We start from the raw sequence: 18,876 nt of genomic DNA on the forward strand, positions 1-18,876 counted from the left end.
GAGGCTGCACAGGCCCCCTCAAACATAGGCGGGGGGGGGGGTCACCATTGCAACCCCTGCGACCCCTCAAGCCATGTTCCCTGCACCAGGCTGTCCTCGGTGCAGCTGGCACCCTCTCATCAACAACTTTTAGGGTTCTTTGCATGTATGAATGCATTTGCCAGTTTTGCTGTGTGCAATTCAAGGCATTTGAATTTGCATAGACATGTTTTGCACTACTCTCTGCAAAAAGCACATATGCATAAAACATAACACATCATCATGGTGCACATTTTACAGTATGCTGCAAAATCTCTTGTGGTCAGTCTTGAACGCTCATAATATAAATGTATATAATGTATATGTAAGTACTAATTTGGTACGTGCATGAACTGTCCTTCCTGCCTGTTGCAGACAGTATTGACAGTTTTTACACTTTCTTCACAGGTAACCTTTTGCTCTACTTGTGACATACTGGGAAACTAGGAACTGCGCTTTATATCACTAAAACACTGCCAGGTGAAAGGCTTCTCTCCATAACATTTGTGCTCAGGAGTCTAGCCCCACTAGGGCAGCCAGGGGCTTCTGTATAAGAATTGCATGATGCCTCAGACATGGATGAGGTGATGGATTACTGAAAGACTGTATCAGACCAGACACTTTTATGCTCTCTATGTCAAGCTCTACAATTATTGAGTTACTTGAGATGTGGAATTGCACATTGTGGTGCCAATAATTCTGACTGGCATCCCATGTTGCTACACTATATTGTCAAAAGTATTAAGATGCCTGCCTTTATACTCACATGAACTTTAATAGCATCCCAGTCTTAGTCCGTAGGGTTCAACATTGAGTTGGCCCACCCCTTACAGCTCTAACAGCTTCAACTCTTCTGGGAAGGCTGTCCACAAGGTTTAGGAGTGTGTCTATGGGAATGTATGACCATTCTTCCAGAAGCGCATTTGTGAGATCAGGCACTGATGTTGGACGGGAAAGCCAGGCTTGCAGTCTCCACTCTAATTCATCCCAAAGGTACTCTATCAGGTTGAGATCAGGTTGCTGGCCAGCCAAGTTCCTAAACCCCAAACTCACTCATCCATGTCTTTATGGACCTTGCTTTGTGCACTGGTGCATAGTCATGATGGAACAGGAAGGGGGCATCCCCAAATTGTTCCCACAAAGTTGGGATCATTAAATTGTCCAAAATGGTATGCTGATGCCTTAAGAGTTCCCTTCACTGGAACTAAGGGGCCAAGTCCAACGTGTGAAAAAAAAGCCCACACCATAATCCCCCTCTCCACCAAATGATTCGGACCAGTACACAAGGCAAGGTCCATAAAAACATGGATGAGCGAGTTTGGGGTGGAGGAACTTGACTGGCCTGCACAGAGTCCTGACCTCAACCCAACAGAACATCTTTGGGACAAATTAGATCGGAGACTGCGAGCCTGACCTTCTCATCCAACATCAGTGCCTGACATCACAAATGTGCTTCTGGAAGAATGGTTAAACATTCCCATAAACAAACACACTCCTAAACCTTGTGGACAGTCTTCCCAGAAGAGTTAAAGCTGTTATAGCTGCAAAGGGTGGGCCAACTCAGTATTGAACCCTATGGACTAAGGCCTGGTTCACACCTATGCAGGTTGCAGTTTGCATATTCCAGGTGCATTTTTTCAATATACATTTTTGATCCATTGAAGTCTATAGAACCAAAAACCAGAAAAAAGTGCCTGGCCCTTTTCATAAAATGCACAGATGTGAACGTGACCCATAGGAAACCATGTTAAATGGACTCTAGTGTGTTTCTGCAAAACTGAAAACGCACTAAAAAATCCATAGATGTGAACCAGGCCTAAGACTGAGATGCCATTAAAGTTCATGTACATCTAAAGGCAGGTGTCCCAATACTTTTGAAAATATAGTGTACTATAGTGGGCAATGACCTGAATCACAGCACATTGCAACACACAATTTCTGGAACTCCAGAAATTACCTTTATTGCCAACTTTGATGGGTCAGGCTTGGCAGGATGTAGTTACACATATCTTATATCTAGAGGGGCCGCTGCGGGTGCTGATAATCACTGTAGTAGCCTCTGCTACGTATATCTGCAATCTTCTGGGTCTTACTCAAGTGGCTCCCCCACTGCACACTGAACACGGGGGGGGGGGCTTGCTCAGCACCCCTACAGCTCAGAGAATGCCTTTTTTTTTTTCGATGAATCCAAGGAGATTTCTGATTTTATGGGGTAGATTGTGATGTAATTTGCCCCTCCTCTCCACTTTGTCCAATCAGAAATTGCCTTGCATTCATTGAAAAAATACAAGGTGTTTTTAGAATGGTGGTGGTTCCAAGCGAGTGACCCCTGCGAGTGACCCCTTGTGTTCAGTGTACAGAGGGGAAGACACTTGAGCAGCACCCAGAATATCACCGTAGGAAGTGTAGACTCCCACAGTGGTTTTTAGCATCCCCAGTGGCCATCTAGATATGAATAATTACATCATGCGAAAAAAGCTAGTAATAAATATAATTCTGCTTTGACAAAAGGTACATGTTGGTTTTTATAAGATGCCCTGCCGGGCCATGCAAGATAACCATAATGCATAGTACGCAGGTGCATTAATGTAATGTACAGTGTGAAGAAGGCCAACAAACTGACAAATCTTGCTGTTGCCTATGAGATCTGGCCCTTTGGCTTATATTCATATTGTGTAAAATATTTCATTTACAAAAACAAATACGCATCTAGGTATGAAGCTACTGAGACATCTTATCCAAACTGATTTTACTTCCTTTCTCTATCATTCACTTATTATTTCATAGAAAGAACTACTGGTATTCAATGTGGTTACAACTCTTTTCAAAACTGTTCAAAACTTTTTCAAGTCGCCCCATCACACTCAGAAAAGTTAACCAAACTCGTTAGTCACTTTTTTCATGTAGGTCATTCACTCAGGTGACCAAATTACACAGAACGCGGTCCATTCCTATTACAATCTATATTTCTACTAAGTTTCACAAGTCAACACAGCTGTCACTTATCTGTAAACTGAAACAAACACAGATCAGCACACATTTTCAGCCTGGAATCTAAAAAAGCCATATAGCACAAATAGTCAAAGACACATTAGACAACGAATGAATGAAAACGCTCGCCTTGTCGTTGTAAAAGCAAACATATATTGATCTAGACTGCTGCATGCTGTCTCTGCCTAATGAACTGATGCTGGAAAAATAGAGAAGAAAAGTCTGTTACCCTCCATCTGCCCGGCAGTGTGTATATTCTGGCTGCTGCTCATTGATGTCTCTGGTCGTTGAAGGTGACTTTTGCTTGCTTCGCCTAAGGGCTCCCCAAATGATATCCCGGTCCCTGGGGAAAATCAGTGCGGGTGCTCACTGCACAAGTGAATAATTTACAGGTGTCTGGTGTCAGTGTTCCTGTCTCCACCCTGGCTTTGGTCTGTCCTGCTGCTGCAGCTGCTGCCTTGCTGCTTCTCTCCAATAGCAAAGCAGGGCATCTATTAATACAAATACCAGCTGGCCCTTATCCATTCTGTACAGAATGGGAGGATAAAAAAGTCCAGACCAGATGGCCAAGAGGGAGGGACTGTAACACTTAAAGCTGCCAAACACAAACACAGCACTGGCCTATGCTGCACTGACAAGTCTTCATGTTGGAATTTTTTTTCAGATAGCTGTCTGCATTACTGTACTGGGATTTAAAGTTAGGCAAATACTATCTATCTATATATTATTAAGCGTATGTATTTTTTTTTTATATCTTTTATTTCACATGCCTTTTTATTTTTTTTTTATCACTTTTACTTGCAGACAGAGCTATCTAGCAGCGACAGCAGGGACAAGCTGTGACACTGTAGCAATGATGGTTTTTTTTTTTTTTTAATCACTGTTAAAAAAAAAAAAATATATATATATATATATATATATATATATATATATATATATATATATCAATAGATATCTATAGTGTATATCTATCTATATATCTCTATATCTATCAATATATCTATATCTATCTATATATCTATAGATATATATATCTATATATATCTATAGATATATATATAAATGTATTACTGGAATTGTTGTTAAGCGTATAGATTTCTTTTTTATATCATATGCCTTTTTATTTTTTTATCACTTTTTCTTGCAGACTGAGCTATCTAGCAGAAATGACAGTGGAGACAAACTGTGACACTGTAATGCCCCGTACACACGGTCGGACTTTGTTAGGACATTCCGACAACAAAATCCTAGGATTTTTTCCGATGGATGTTGGCTCAAACTTGTCTTGCATACACAGGGTCACACAAAGTTGTCGGAAAATCCGATCGTTCTAAACGCGGTGACGTAAAACACGTACGTCGGGACTATAAACGGGGAAGTGGCCAATAGCTTTCATCTCTTTATTTATTCTGAGCATGCGTGGCACTTTGTCCGTCGGATTTGTGTACATACAATCGGAATTTCCGACAACGGATTTTGTTGTCGGAAAATTTTATATCCTGCTCTCAAACTTTGTGTGTCTGAAAATCCGATGGAAAATGTGTGATGGAGCCTACACACGGTCGGAATTTCCGACAACAAGGTCCTATCACACATTTTCCGTCGGAAAATCTGACTGTGTGTACGGGGCATAACAATGATGTTTTTTTTTAAAATCCCAGTTAAAAAATATCTATCTATCTATCTATCTATCTATCTATCTATCTATCTATCTATCTATCTATCTATCTATCTATCTATCCATCCATCCATCCATATATATATCACTGGAAGTTCAACAAGGCACCTCACGGCAAAGAATGATCTAAAGGATCTGAAAAAAAGAATTGTTGCTCTACCAAATGATGACCTAGGCCATAAGAAGATTACCAAGACCCGGAAACTGAGTTGCAGCATGGTGGCCAAGACCATGCAGCGGTATAATAGGACAGGTTCCACTCAGAACAGGCCTCGCCATGGTCGACCAAAGGAGTTGAGTGCACATGCTCCATGTCATATTCAGAGGTTGTTTTTGGGAAATAGACATATGAGTGCTGCCAGCATTGATGCAGAGGTTGAAGGGGTGGGGGGTCAGCATGTCAGTGCTCAGACCATATGCCGCACACTACATCAAATTGATCTGCATGGCTGTCGTCCCAGAAGGAAGCCTCTTCTAAAGATGATGCACAAGAAAGCCTGCAGTTTGCTAAAGACAAGCTCACTAAGGACATGGATTACTAGAACCATGTCCTGTGGTCTGATGAGACCAAGATAAACTTATTTGGTTTAGATGGTGTCAAGCGTGTGTGGCGGCAACCAGGTGAGGGGTACAAAGACAAGTGTGTCTGGCCTACAGTCAAGCATGGTGGTGGGAGTGTCATGGTCTGGGGCTGCATGATTGCTGCCGGAACTGGGGAGCTACAGTTTATTGAGGGAACCATGAATGCCAACATGTACTGTGACATACTGAAGCAGAGCATGATCCTCCTTTTTAGAGACTGGGCTGCAGTGCAGTATTCCAACATGATAACAACCCCAAACATACCTCCAAGACGACCACTGCCTTGCTAAAGAAGCTGAGGGTAAAGATGATGGACTGGCCAAGCATGTCTCCAGACCTAAACCCTGTTGAGCATCTATGGGGCATCCTAAAACGGAAGGTGGAGGAGCGCAAATTATTGACACTTTGGACCCAATATGGACATTTTCACTTAGGGGTGTACTCACTTTTGTTGCCAGCGGTTTAGACATTAATGGCTGTGTGTTGAGTTATTTTGAGGGGACAGCAAATTTACACTGTTATACAAGCTGTAAACTCACTACTTTACATTGTAGCAAAGTGTCATTTCCTCAGTGTCGTCACATGAAAAGATATAATACTACTTTACATTGTAGCAAAGTGTAATTTCTTCAGTGTTGTCATATCAAAAGATATAATAAAATATTTACAAAAATGTGAGGGGTGTACTCACTTTTGTGAGATACTGTGTGTATATATATATATATATATATATATATATATATATATATCCCCCTCTCCCTCCCTGCCTATCAGGAATCCCCAGTGTAAACAGAGTAAAAGTGGTTGTAAACTGCTAGAATCCTCTCTATTAAGTAGTATATAATGTAAAAGGTGCGTGTGTGTTTCTGTAATGTAATTGTGTCAAATGCCTTCTTAGGCCTCATGTACACTGCAGCTGATAAACGTACGTTTAGGAGCAATTTGGCTTTTTTTCAGCAGCCCCTGAACTTTCCTCTATGTTATCTTATCAGCACATGTAAACAGAGTCGTTTATAGCATTTTTCAACCACTTTAAACTAGGGCTTATTTTTTGGGTAAGGCTTATATTGCAGCCCTCCCCAAAAATCATAGTAGATCTTATTTTCCGGGTAGGTCTTACTTTCAGGAAACACGGTAGCTATATATAAATAAAGGGTGACTGCTAAAGCATCCCCATCAATAAACAGTTTGTCCCAAACCTCTTCATTGATACCGTTGCTGGTCAGCTTGGCCTCTATGTTAGGCCTCATTCACACGGGCGCTGAGGCCTGTAGTTTGTAATTGGGTCATATGTTAGCCACCAGTTACTGCATGCAGTGAGGCAGCCAATATAAGTGTATAGGGGTGCAGCGGCTGCACGGACACAGACGCTTGTCCTAATTTGACAGGTGTGCAGGCCAGGGTGGGTGAGCGGCCCCACATTCAGACATTTCGCTTTCAGGTACACTCACCCACATTCACATGCATGTGAAATTTGGCGGGGTGGCTGTGTGCATGCAGCTGCTGCATCCCCACACACTTAGGCCTCATTCAAGCTGATATTGTCAAAGCTGTGTTTATATGCATTTGAGGGACATTTCTAAACACATATAAAGCCACGTAATGAGTTTTTAATGGTGCCATTCACACTGTACGTTTACCTGTGTTAGGTGTGGTCAGTTAAGCTGCATTTAGAGTAAATAAAATTCTGTGCTTCTAGGATCTGATTAGACGCTTTAAATGCTACTAAATGCATGTAAATATGTGTGAACACATTTAACTGTGACAAAACAAATCTAAATGCACCTAAACTAAGCTAAAAGCAGGAACATCTAAAAGCAGGAAAAGTGATCTGGAAAGTATAAAAGTTGTTTATACATTTCAGATCACGACTTTTGCATTTGGAAAAGCTAAATGAAGGAGTGCCAGAGCGAACAAAGCCTTACATGGGCTGCCTGTACCTGGCGGATCAAGCTGCATAAACACACAGCTCATTCACAGACTTCAGGCCTCAGCATGCATGTGCACGAGGCCTAAATGTAGAGTAAATATAAATAACTGCATGTAAAAAAAAAAAAAAAATCAATACATCGAACACTATTACTAAATGGTTTAACATTCAATTATAAAACTTCAATATTTTTTAATTAATTATGCAAAAGTTATCAGGGAAGAGATGAAGCACATCATAATAAATGAAATTAACATGTAAAAAAGTAATATATTGCAGGACTTCATACTTTAAGCCAGTTAATCAAAGCAGCTTGTTTTTTCACATCTCAATCTATTGAATATTACCTGTTGAGCTCACCAATTATTACAGTCAGACTGCCACTTCCTCTTTTATGATGACAATACTCAATACACTGGGGGACATTTATCAAAACTGTCTCATTGTTTGCAGTTTGTAGTCTGTCACTTCCTTCATTTTAATGCAAGGTAGAGACACATTAATTTTCTCTACTCATTTTGATATGTTGTCAGAGAGGGAAGATGGGATGAGCACTATGGCTGCCCGTCTGATCATAGAATCATAGAAGTTAGAGTATGTGAAGTATGGGATTACAATACATGGGATGCAAAGGATATCAGAACAAAATAAGGAAAGCAGAAGTTAAGCAAGGAAATATTAAGGAGAGTTAAAAGAAAGTGAGAGAATGATATGCATGTGTTGTGTACAAATGGGAAAAATGTAAGCGATTTTAGAGAGGTATTTGTGTATGTTTGTGAATGCTGGAACCTTTAGTTCTATCGCTTGTGTGTGTCATGTATGCAGATGTGACCCCCTCCTTTGCACTCTCCTGAAAGAATGTGGCTGGAATGAGAGGTCAGTGATAAGCTGGAAGGACACCATGCCAATTTCATTTTTTTAGACAAAACATTTATAACAAAATGTGCCGGGATAGTTAATCTAATGATAAACAATGTGATCACAATTTTTTTTAATCTGTTTTCCAAATATGGTAAAATGAAGGTTACATTTAACCGTGTATTACACATATTGAACATCCTTTGATAGTGGAAACAGTGCATTTAAAAAAGGGAAATTAAGTAAAATGAAGTAATATGTCCCCCTTTAAGGAAATTTATATGTGGATATATATTAGTGTGTGATATTGAAATTATCATTTGAGTATTAATTTCTAATATGAGTTTAACAATTTTATTAATAATATAGATATATTGTAACTGGTTTAGACAACCTTTGGTTGAAAATTAAATCCAGGTTATTGGGGAAATTTGTAATGAATGGGATTACTTTAGATTAATATAACAATTTTGTAATTTTACATTTATACAATAAGCCCTTATTGAGAGAAAAAAAAAATAAGATGAGGTTGTTAATTGGAATACAGCTGCCATAATATTTAACAAAGCCAAGATGAATGGGATACATAAGACGTTTTTATACAATAATGAAATCTTAAGGTCTGATAATAACTTGATGTGCGGTCCATGATGTGAGAGTAATAATAAATAAAATTTAAATGTAACAGACCCATCACATCAAGTCCACACACCCTGTTAGGATAGATCATACCTGCAGCCAGTTGTTTTATAGTTTTTGATGTGGTTGAGAGCTTTTTGGTCCATCATATACAGATTGTTGGTCCTTTTGTTTTTATTTATTTTTATTTTTGAAATCCAAAGCAGAATGTGTGGATTGTGAAATGATGTGCCCATTTTCCTTGTAAGTGCAGTGGTAAAAGCAGAAGAATATTTTGGATTTATGGACATCTCAGCATGACCGCAGGGTATTGTTATCATTTATTATAATATTGCCAGGAAAAAGTTGTCTTTTTGAAACATGAAACTGGAGTTCTTACACAAAGAGCATGATAGAAAACAAGCCATTGTAATATATTTATGCAAGCTGGACCCAGTAATGAAGGGTTCATCCCGATATATCAGAGCTGTGGCATTATGCAAAGGTGCTATTAGACAAAGTTACAGACATTATTTTGGTCAAATATTTAATTTTTAATGGTCCCACATTTTGCGCAGCAAATATACAGCTAACTAAATGTTTGTCTAATGAAAGGTTCAAAATATGAATGTGTTTGTTTATGTACAAATCTAATAATGAAAAATGCGTACATTTGAATCCAGCCACCTTATTGCCTCTATTGGAGGAGGCTGGTGACAAAGGAAAATCACGTGTTAAATTGTTGACATAGGAATCAGCTGCTGTGAGCCCAGTGCAGGACACACTCCCTGAAGACCCAGATATTTAATTTTTTGTAGATTTGATCCCGGTTTTATACTGAGGATGGCAATACCCATACTGAGGATGCAGTTTATCACCCAGAAGGATACTCTGTATTCAGAGTCATTGGATCCTTTTTCCCCAGCTCACAAAGCAGAGCTCCATGTTTTAGCAAAGCCTGTGAGCTATAAAAAGAGTATATATTTATATAGATAGTCGAGATATAGAGAGCTTTTTTTTCCATTTGAAGGGCCAAAAGTTTGTTTTTACTTCGACAGGTAAACCAATAAAGCATGCCAAGTTAATTGATTGGCTGTTTTCAGCCTTCCAGGTTCTTGCTGAGGTAACCATACTAACATTAAAACTCACACATGGAAGCAGACCAGGCGACTAAGGATGCTGCATTTACAGCCCCGGACACTGGATGGGTCTGTGCAACTCAGATTCCACCCTAGTTCTGGCCCAGTATAGCTGGGATTAATAATTCAACTTTAAGGACCTTGCTTATATTTTGTCTCAGCAGCTGAAGTCCTCCATTCGGAACTCACAGAGAATGTTGCTGATCTTTTAAGGTTTTTGACAAACTCATTTATGTGTTTTCTCCCCAATTCCAGATCCTAAAAGTTTGGAAGGATCTAAAACTGAAGCCAGGTGACTTGTGGATTGTTAAGGGACATATATATATCTATTTCATGTACAAGTTGAGCAAAACTTGAAGGAAAAGTCACCTGGATCCACACCAAACACTGCAAAAATGACTAAATTAAAGAAATCTCTGCGTTTGATTTCCCTCTTGCAATCACAGTCTAGGGTACTTTTTGATTCAATTACTTAAATTGTAAGGGATATACTGTGTGTATATATATATATATATATATATATATATATATATATATATATATATATATATATATAATGTGATTTGAAAAGTAGTTTAGCCATGTTGAAGTCATATTTGTCTTTTGTACGTCTTCTGTTTTATGTAGAATTGTCTGTGTTTACATATGCTGATAAGTCAGCATGCCAAAAATTAAGCTAGAAGGCCATTCTGGCCACAGGGGTGTACAGCCAGTACTCTGTAAATATGTCTTATCAATCATTTGTTTTTCACAATGAAAAGTCAATTTGTATTTAAAAAAGCTGCTCAGCTATTATTTTCTCCACAATGGAGTTTTTTCCTCTTTGGCCAGGACTACCTCCACCTAAGCGTGTGGAGGTTCCAGGTTAACGGTGATAGCAGGTATGGTTAGTGATCAAAATATTGATCAAAAGAGAGGAGACTGTTAAAGAAATTTGTAAGTTCTGTATATAATTGTATTCTATTTTGTATGTATTGCATACTGCCTTCACTGTGCACATGGCACTAATAATGTTTTCAGTACATGTTTGTATTCTTTCGAGTCCTGATTAGAATTAGCCTGCCTATGTAATGTTCCTTGTTACCATAAAGGTACAATTGTAATATTAATGTGATACCTATGTAATCATGTGTATAAAAACCTTCAACTGCGTCATAATAAACAGAACAGTTATTGTATTTGGAAAGATGCTGAGTGTATCTTTTGTGTCTGTTCCCTACTGCAGTAGTTATTATTAATTTGGAACCACTAATCAATATGAGGATAGGAGTTGCCTATCTATAAAATATCCAGCTCATAGGGTTCAATATTGTGTTAGCCCACCCTTTGCAGCTATAACAGCTTTAACTCTTCTGGAAAGGCTGTCCACAAGGTTTAGGAGTGTGTCTGTGAGAATGTTTGACCATTCTTCCAGAAGCGCATTTGTGAGGTCAGGCACTGATGTTGGATGAGAAGGTCTGGCTTGTGGTCTCCACTCTAATTCATCCCAAAGGTGTTCTATCAGGTTGAGGTCAGGACTCTGTGCAGACCAGTCATGTTCCTCCACCCCAAACTCGCACATCCATGTCTTTATGGACCTTGGTTTGTGCACTGGTCATTCATGTTGGAACCGGAAGGGGGCCATCTCCAAACTGTTCCCACAAAATTGGGAGCATGAAATTGTCCAAATTGTCTTGGTATGCTGACGCCTTAGGAGTTCCCTTCCCCGGAAATAAGCCAAGTCCAACCCTTGAAAAATAACCACACACCATAATCCCTCTCCACCAAATTATTTGGACCAGTGCACAAAGCAAGGTCTATAAAGACATGAATGAGCTAGCTTGGGGTGGAGGAACTTGTGGAGGACCTCATCCAACATCAGTGCCTGATCTCACAAATGCAGTTCTGAAAGAATGGTCAAACATTCCCATAGACACACTCCTAAACCTTGTGGACAGCCTTCCCAGAAGAGTTGAAGTTGGTATAGTTGCACAGGGTGGGCCAGCTCAATATTGAACCCTACGGACTAAGACTGGGATGCCATTAAAGGTCATGTGAGTGTAAAGGCAAGTGTCCCAATACTTTTGACAATATGTGTGTTGGCTGCGCATACATTAAATGCCACATTTCTTGCTGCATTATGCAATAAGAGTCTTTTTTTTTTTTTGTTTTATAGCAAAAGGAACATTTAGTACAAGGGCTTTTCTGCAATAAAGGATTCTTATTGGTCTCCTTGCAGACGACAAAACTATAGTGGGCTTGATTGATAGCTAACAAATTTGGTATAACCACTTTGCCTCTAGAGACATTTTTTTACTTTTTGCACACATGTTAAAATTTGCATTTTTGGCTATAAATGTACTTAAAACCTCCTGACCATTATATGTTTTTTTAAAACAGGCCTTGTGGAATAAAAAGATAGTAGTTGCCATTTGCATACGGTATTTGCTCAACTGGTTATCAAATCTATAATTTCCAGAAAAATCACACTAATATAAATTTTTTTTAAACACAAACACAATTTAATCATTCATTTTTCTGTTCAAAATAAAAGATGAGATAGCGTAGAGTAAATAGAATAAATAGATACCAAATGTGTCAGAGCTAATAACTGCGTGCACTCGTTAAAAAATTAAGTTAAAAATTACAGTATTAAAAATTATCAGTAGGAGACACATTAAATGCTGTTACAGCTTATCAGTTTTAGAGTAAACCACAAATGATGGCCCTAGAATTATTGCTTTTATTCTGACGTTCATAACATTAAATAACATTTATAGCAAAATTGCAGTTAACATACTGTACATGTGTGCACCCTGTGCATGTGTTTGTGTTTTTGCAGGTGTGCATAGGGCGACAAAGTTGTTTTAATAATTTATTCTTTTTTTTAAATTACATTTTATTTTTAAAAGAAGTATAGCCAACACTAGTTGGGCTGTACTTCTCCGATCAGAGCAGGGCAGTTCATTCTGTGACCCATTTTCAGTTGGCAGCGGGCTTTAGCCACAGAGGTGGTCCAGGCTCTGAAAATCTCCTGGACATATGGTCGGGATCCACCCAGATGCCTAAACTGGCAGCTGTGCCACTCCCGCCCCCTCCACAACACAGGCTGAGAGGTCTTTGATAGCTCAGTTCTCGATCTTAAACCCCTTTCACACTGGGGCGGAGGGTGCGTCGTCGGTAAAACTATTTTTAGTGGCGCTTTACCGTCAATTTTGCGACGCTATTCGGCCACTAGCAGGCACTTTTACCCCCCGCTAGCGGCCAAGAAAGGGTTAAAACCACCGCAAAGCGCTGCTGCAGCAGCGCTATGTCGGCGGTATAGCCGAGCTGCCCTATTGATTTCACTGCTCCAAAGATGCTGCTAGCAGGACATTTTTTAGTGTCCTGCCAGCGCACAGCTCCAGTGTGAAAGCCCTTTAGGCTTTCACATTGGAGAGACAGCAGTGGCTCTTTCAGGGCGCTTTGCAGGTGCTATTTTTAGCGTTACAGCGCCTGCAAAGCACCCCAGTGTGAAAGGAGTCTTAGAGGTGGCAGGTGACAGCTGCATATGGGATCGGTGCTGCAGCTATCTAGGAGAATATGACTGTTTGTTTTTTTAAAGCCATACTTCTCTTTTAACTTTATTGCTATCCCAAGAGGGCTGACATGCAATTTGATAGCACTGAGCAGGTGATAAGTCTTCTTTTTGGAAAAGGCAAGGGTTCTTATGGGGCATACACACAGTCGGACTTTTCGACCGGACTGGTCTGATGGACGCCGACGGACCAAATCCGGCAAACAATCGTGTGTGGGCTTCAACGGACCTTCAGCGGGCCTTTCCAGTCGCAAATCTGACAGACTTTAGATTTGGAACATGCTTCAAATCTTTACGTCGTAACTCCGCCAGACCCAGAAATTCGCTCGTCTGTATGCTAGTCCGACGGACAAAAACCGACGCTAGGGCAACTATTGGCTACTGGCTATCAACTTCCTTATTTTAGTCCGGTGTACATCATCACGTACAAATCCGTCGGACTTTGGTATGATCGTGTGTAGGCAAGTCCGGTCGTTAGAAAGTCCGTCGAAAGTCCGCCAAAAGTCCGTCGAAAGTCCACCAAATGTCCGTCGAAAGTCTGTCGAAAGTCTGTCGGACGGGCTGTCTGACTTTTGTAGCTGAAAAGTCCAACCGTGTGTACACGGCATTAGACTTGCTAATATCTCTCCTGTCCATGCTGCCAAAGCACAGGATTGCTTGGATATTGAAAGCTCTAAACCCTGATGGGGAGAGAAATTCTGGGAGAGGTTTTATTCTACTTTCTCCTTGAATGACCCATGTTGATACATTTTGAGGAGTAAATAATGTATTCACAAGGAAGGCACTTATGGAGTGAATTTGGTAGTACCCATTCTAATCCTGGGTTTGCACTGAATTCAGTCAACCACCCCTGATAGCCTCTGGGATATTCCTTATTTCTACCACATTCCTTTCTCTCCTTCCTTTCATTCCACCCTACCTTCCCTATTACTTCCCTCCTCCCCCTTTTTTCATCTTCTCCTCTCTCATCCTTGTTTTCTTTCTTTCTTTTTCTTCCACTCTTCTTTTTTTTCCCATCTAGATATTCTGCTTAAGTGTAGAGAATGCTTTTTGTCCACTCTCTCCTATTCTGCCTCATATCAATGGCCCCTGTACAACAAAGGTTAATAATACATATCTCAGCTATCAGCATTAGGGATGAGCCGAACACCGTAAAAGTCTATGGGACTAATTTTAAAGGCTAATATGCAAGTTATTGTCATAAAAAGTGTTTGGGTACCCGGATCCTGCCCCAGGGGACATGTATCAATGCAAAAAAAAGTTTTAAAAACTGACGTTTTTTCAGAAGCAGTGATCTTAATAATGCTTAAAGTGAAACAATAAAAGTGAAACATTCCTTTAACCACTTGAGCCCCGGACCATTATGCTGCCTAAGGACCAGAGGTCTTTTTCCAATTTGGCACTGCGTCGCTTTAACTGCTAATTGCGCGGTCATGCAATGCTGTACCCAAACGAAATTTGCGTCCTTTTCTTCCCACAAATAGAGCTTTCTTTTGATGGTATTTGATCACCTCTGCGGTTTTTATTTTTTGCGCTATAAACGGAAAAAGACCGAAAATTTTGAAAAAAAATTATATTTTCTACTTTTTGTTATAAAAAAAATCCAATAAACTAAATTTTAGTCATACATTTAGGCCAAAATGTATTCGGCCACATGTCTTTGGTAAAAAAAATGTCAATAAGCGTATATTTATTGGTTTACGCAAAAGTTATAGCGTCTACAAACTAGGGTACATTTTCTGTAATTTACACAGCTTTTAGTTTATGACTGCCTATGTCATTTCTTGAGGTGCTAAAATGGCAGGGCAGTACAAAACCCCCCCAAGTGACCCCATTTTGGAAAGTAGACACCCCAAGGAAATTGCTGAGAGGCATGTTGAACCCATTGAATATTTTTTTTTTTTGTCCCAAGTGATTGAATAATGACAAAAAAAAAAAAAAAAAAAATATTTACAAAAAGTTGTCACTAAATGATATATTGCTCACACAGGCCATGGGCCTATGTGGAATTGCACCCCAAAATACATTCAGCTGCTTCTCCTGAGTATGGGGATACCACATGTGTGGGACTTTTTGGGAGCCTAGCCGCGTACGGGGCCCCGAAAACCAATCACCACCTTCAGGATTTCTAAGGGTGTAAATTTTTGATTTTACTCCTCACTACCTATCACAGTTTCGGAGGCCATGGAATGCCCAGGTGGCACAAAACCCCCCAAAATGACCCCATTTTGGAAAGTAGACACCCCAAGCTATTTGCTGAGAGGCATATTGAGTCCATGGAATATTTTATATTTTGACACAAGTTGTGGGAAAGTGACACTTTTTTTTTTTTTTTTTTTTGCATAAAGTTGTCACTAAATGATATATTGCTCACACAGGCCATGGGCATATGTGGAATTGCACCCCAAAATACATTTAGCTGCTTCTCCTGAGTATGGGGATACCACATGTGTGGGACTTTTTGGGAGCCTAGCCGCGTACGGGACCCCGAAAACCAATCACCGCCTTCAGGATTTCTAAGGGTGAAAATTTTTGATTTCACTCTTCACTGCCTATCACAGTTTCGGAGGCCATGGAATGCCCAGGTGGCACAAAACCCCCCCAAATGACCCCATTTTGGAAAGTAGACACCCCAAGCTATTTGCTGAGAGGCATGGTGAGTATTTTGCAGCTCTCATTTGTTTTTGAAAATGAAGAAAGACAAGAAAAAACATTTTTTTTTTTTCTTTTTTCAATTTTCAAAACTTTGTGACAAAAAGTGAGGTCTGCAAAATACTCACTATACCTCTCAGCAAATAGCTTGGGGTGTCTACTTTCCAAAATGGGGTCATTTGGGGGGGGTTTGTGCCACCTGGGCTTTCCATGGCCTCCAAAACTGTGATAGGCAGTGAAGAGTGAAATCAAAAATTCACGCCCTTAGAAAGCCTGAAGGCGGTGCTTGGTTTTCGGGGTCCCGTACGTGGCTAGGCTCCCAAAAAGTCTCACACATGTGGTATCCCCGTACTCAGGAGAAGCAGCAGAATGTATTTTGGGGTGTAATTTCACATATTCCCATGGCATGTTTGAGCAATATAACATTTAGTGACAACTTTGTGCAAAAAAAAAAAAAAAAAAAAAAAAAAATGTCTCTTTCCCGCATCTTGTGTCGCAATATAAAATATTCCATGGACTCGACATGCCTCTCAGCAAATAGCTTGGGGTGTCTACTTTCCAAAATGTGGTCATTTGGGGGGGTTTTGAACTGTCCTGGCATTTTATGCACAACATTTAGAAGCTTATGTCACACATCACCCACTCTTCTAACCACTTGAAGACAAAGCCCTTTCTGACACTTATTGTTTACATGAAAAAGTTATTTTTTTTTTTGCAAAAAAATTACTTTGAACCCCCAAACATTATATATTTTTTTAAAGCAAATGCCCTACAGATTAAAATGGTGGGTGTTTCATTTTTTTTTTTCACACAGTATTTGCGCAGCGATTTTTCAAACGCATTTTTTGGGGAAAAAACACACTTTTTTAAATTTTAATGCACTAAAACACACTATATTGCCCAAATGTTTGATGAAATAAAAAAGATGATCTTAGGCCGAGTACATGGATACCAAACATGACATGCTTTAAAATTGCGCACAAACGTGCAGTGGCAACAAAATAAATAAATTTTTAAAAGCCTTTAAAAGCCTTTACAGGTTACCACTTTAGATCTACAGAGGAGGTCTACTGCAAAAATTACTGCCCTCGATCTGACCTTCGCGGTGATACCTCACATGCATGGTGCAATTGCTGTTTACGTTTGACGACAGACCGCCGATTGCGTTCGCCTTAGCGCGAGAGCAGGGGGCGACAGGGGTGCTTTTTTTTTTTTTTTTTTCTTTATTATTTTTCTGCTTTTTTTATCTTATTTTTAAACTGTTCCTTTCATATTTTTTTTTTTTAATCATTTTTATTGTTATCTCGGGGAATGTAAATATCCCCTATGATAGCAATAAGTAGTGACAGGTACTCTTTTTTGAAAAAATTGGGGTCTATTAGACCCTAGATCTCTCCTCTGCCCTCAAAGCATCTGACCACACCAAGATCGGTGTGATAAAATGCTTCCCCAATTTCCCAATGGCGCTATTTACATCCGGCGAAATCTAAGTCATAAAATGCTCGTAACTTCCGGTTTCTTAGGCCATAGAGATGTTTGGAGCCACTCTGGTCTCTGATCAGCTCTATGGTCAGCTGGCTGAATCACCGGCTGCATTCTCAGGTTCCCTGTTGAGACAGGAGAGCCAGAGAAAAACACGGAAGACGGTGGGGGGGGGGGCATTCCCTCCCACGGCTTGTAAAAGCAGTCTAGAGGCTAATTAGCCGCTAGGATTGCTTTTACATGAAAGCCGACCGCTGGCTGAAAAGAATGATACCAAGATGATACCTAAACCTGCAGGCATCATTCTGGTATAACCACTCAAAGTCGTGAATGGCGTACCTGAAAACAAAAAAATGGTTAACAATAAAGCACAGTAAACGGTAAAGTATAAAAAATTGCATACCTGAAAAAGCAAACATGATAAAACATAATAACAATAAAACATTGCAGAATAGAATACAGTAAAAAAGAGCAGAACAATAGAGAGAGAATAGAGAGAGAGAGAACAATAAAACGACAACTATTTTTTTTTATTTTATATATATATTTTTTTTTTGACACTTTTTTTGTAACTAACTTTTGTAACTGTAACCGGTTCCAGGTTCGGGTCTCTCAAAATGCGATGGCATCTTGGGAGACCCTGTGAAAGTGTGCCTAGTCTGTGCAATGCTGTACCCTACGCTAATACTCAACTAGTGAATGGTAGCGTTCAAAACATTCACCAATGCAAAGACCAGGATTGTCAGGACAGGAGGGACAATAATAGCGGGTGTCACGCCTATATCCGCGCTTCCTGCAGACACAACATCTTTTTTGGGGGGGTTCGTTGGGTAGGGGTACTCGGGAGGACATAAAGAAAATGCCTCTCATGCAGCCGACTGCATTTGATTGGGGATGTGAATGGGGGAAGTACGGGCCCTGCAGAAGTGGTGGGTTCCCAATTAGGATTGGCGAATGCAGCAGGAAGGGCACTATGGGCACGACGGGCCTGTGTTTGTCTTCTTGGTGGCAGCGGGACACTACTTGTGCTTGCCACCTCACCAGCTTGAACTGCACTTATGGGACTCGCCACGTCACCAAGTGTTGCTGCAGTGCTGGTTTGACTACGACCGGGGTGTACTACGCCGCTGGTGCTTGCCAGTTCACCAAAACGCTACCAAAAAAACTGTTAGCGATCGCAGGGATCAAGGCCTGACTCTGCGAACGCTGCAGTTATGTGTTTAGTGTTTTGTAAGTGTCAGTGATCGATCGATACTGCACTTGGGTGGGCTGGGCCGGGCGGAGGGGCAAAACACAGGTGCTAGCAGGTATCTGGGCTGATCCCGCTAACACTGCGTTTTTGGGAACCCTAAACTGCTGGGGACGATAGTAT

The 18,876-nt window shown here is 40.3% G+C and overlaps 1 protein-coding gene across 1 annotated transcript in view; it reads right to left on the bottom strand.

Annotated features, from left to right (window-relative positions):
• The window catches only part of GADL1 (glutamate decarboxylase like 1), a 464,941-nt gene extending 461,383 nt beyond the window's left edge, over positions 1–3,558 (bottom strand). Inside the window, exon 1 of the mRNA XM_073630286.1 lies at positions 3,239–3,558. Coding sequence (XP_073486387.1) covers positions 3,239–3,281 — 43 coding nt within the window. The 5' untranslated portion in view covers positions 3,282–3,558. The remainder of the gene's footprint in view (positions 1–3,238) is intronic.
• Between the last annotated feature and the right edge of the window lie 15,318 nt (positions 3,559–18,876).

Source organism: Aquarana catesbeiana, linkage group LG05, assembly GCF_042186555.1.
Source record: "Aquarana catesbeiana isolate 2022-GZ linkage group LG05, ASM4218655v1, whole genome shotgun sequence".
NCBI classification, from domain to species: Eukaryota; Metazoa; Chordata; class Amphibia; order Anura; family Ranidae; genus Aquarana; species Aquarana catesbeiana.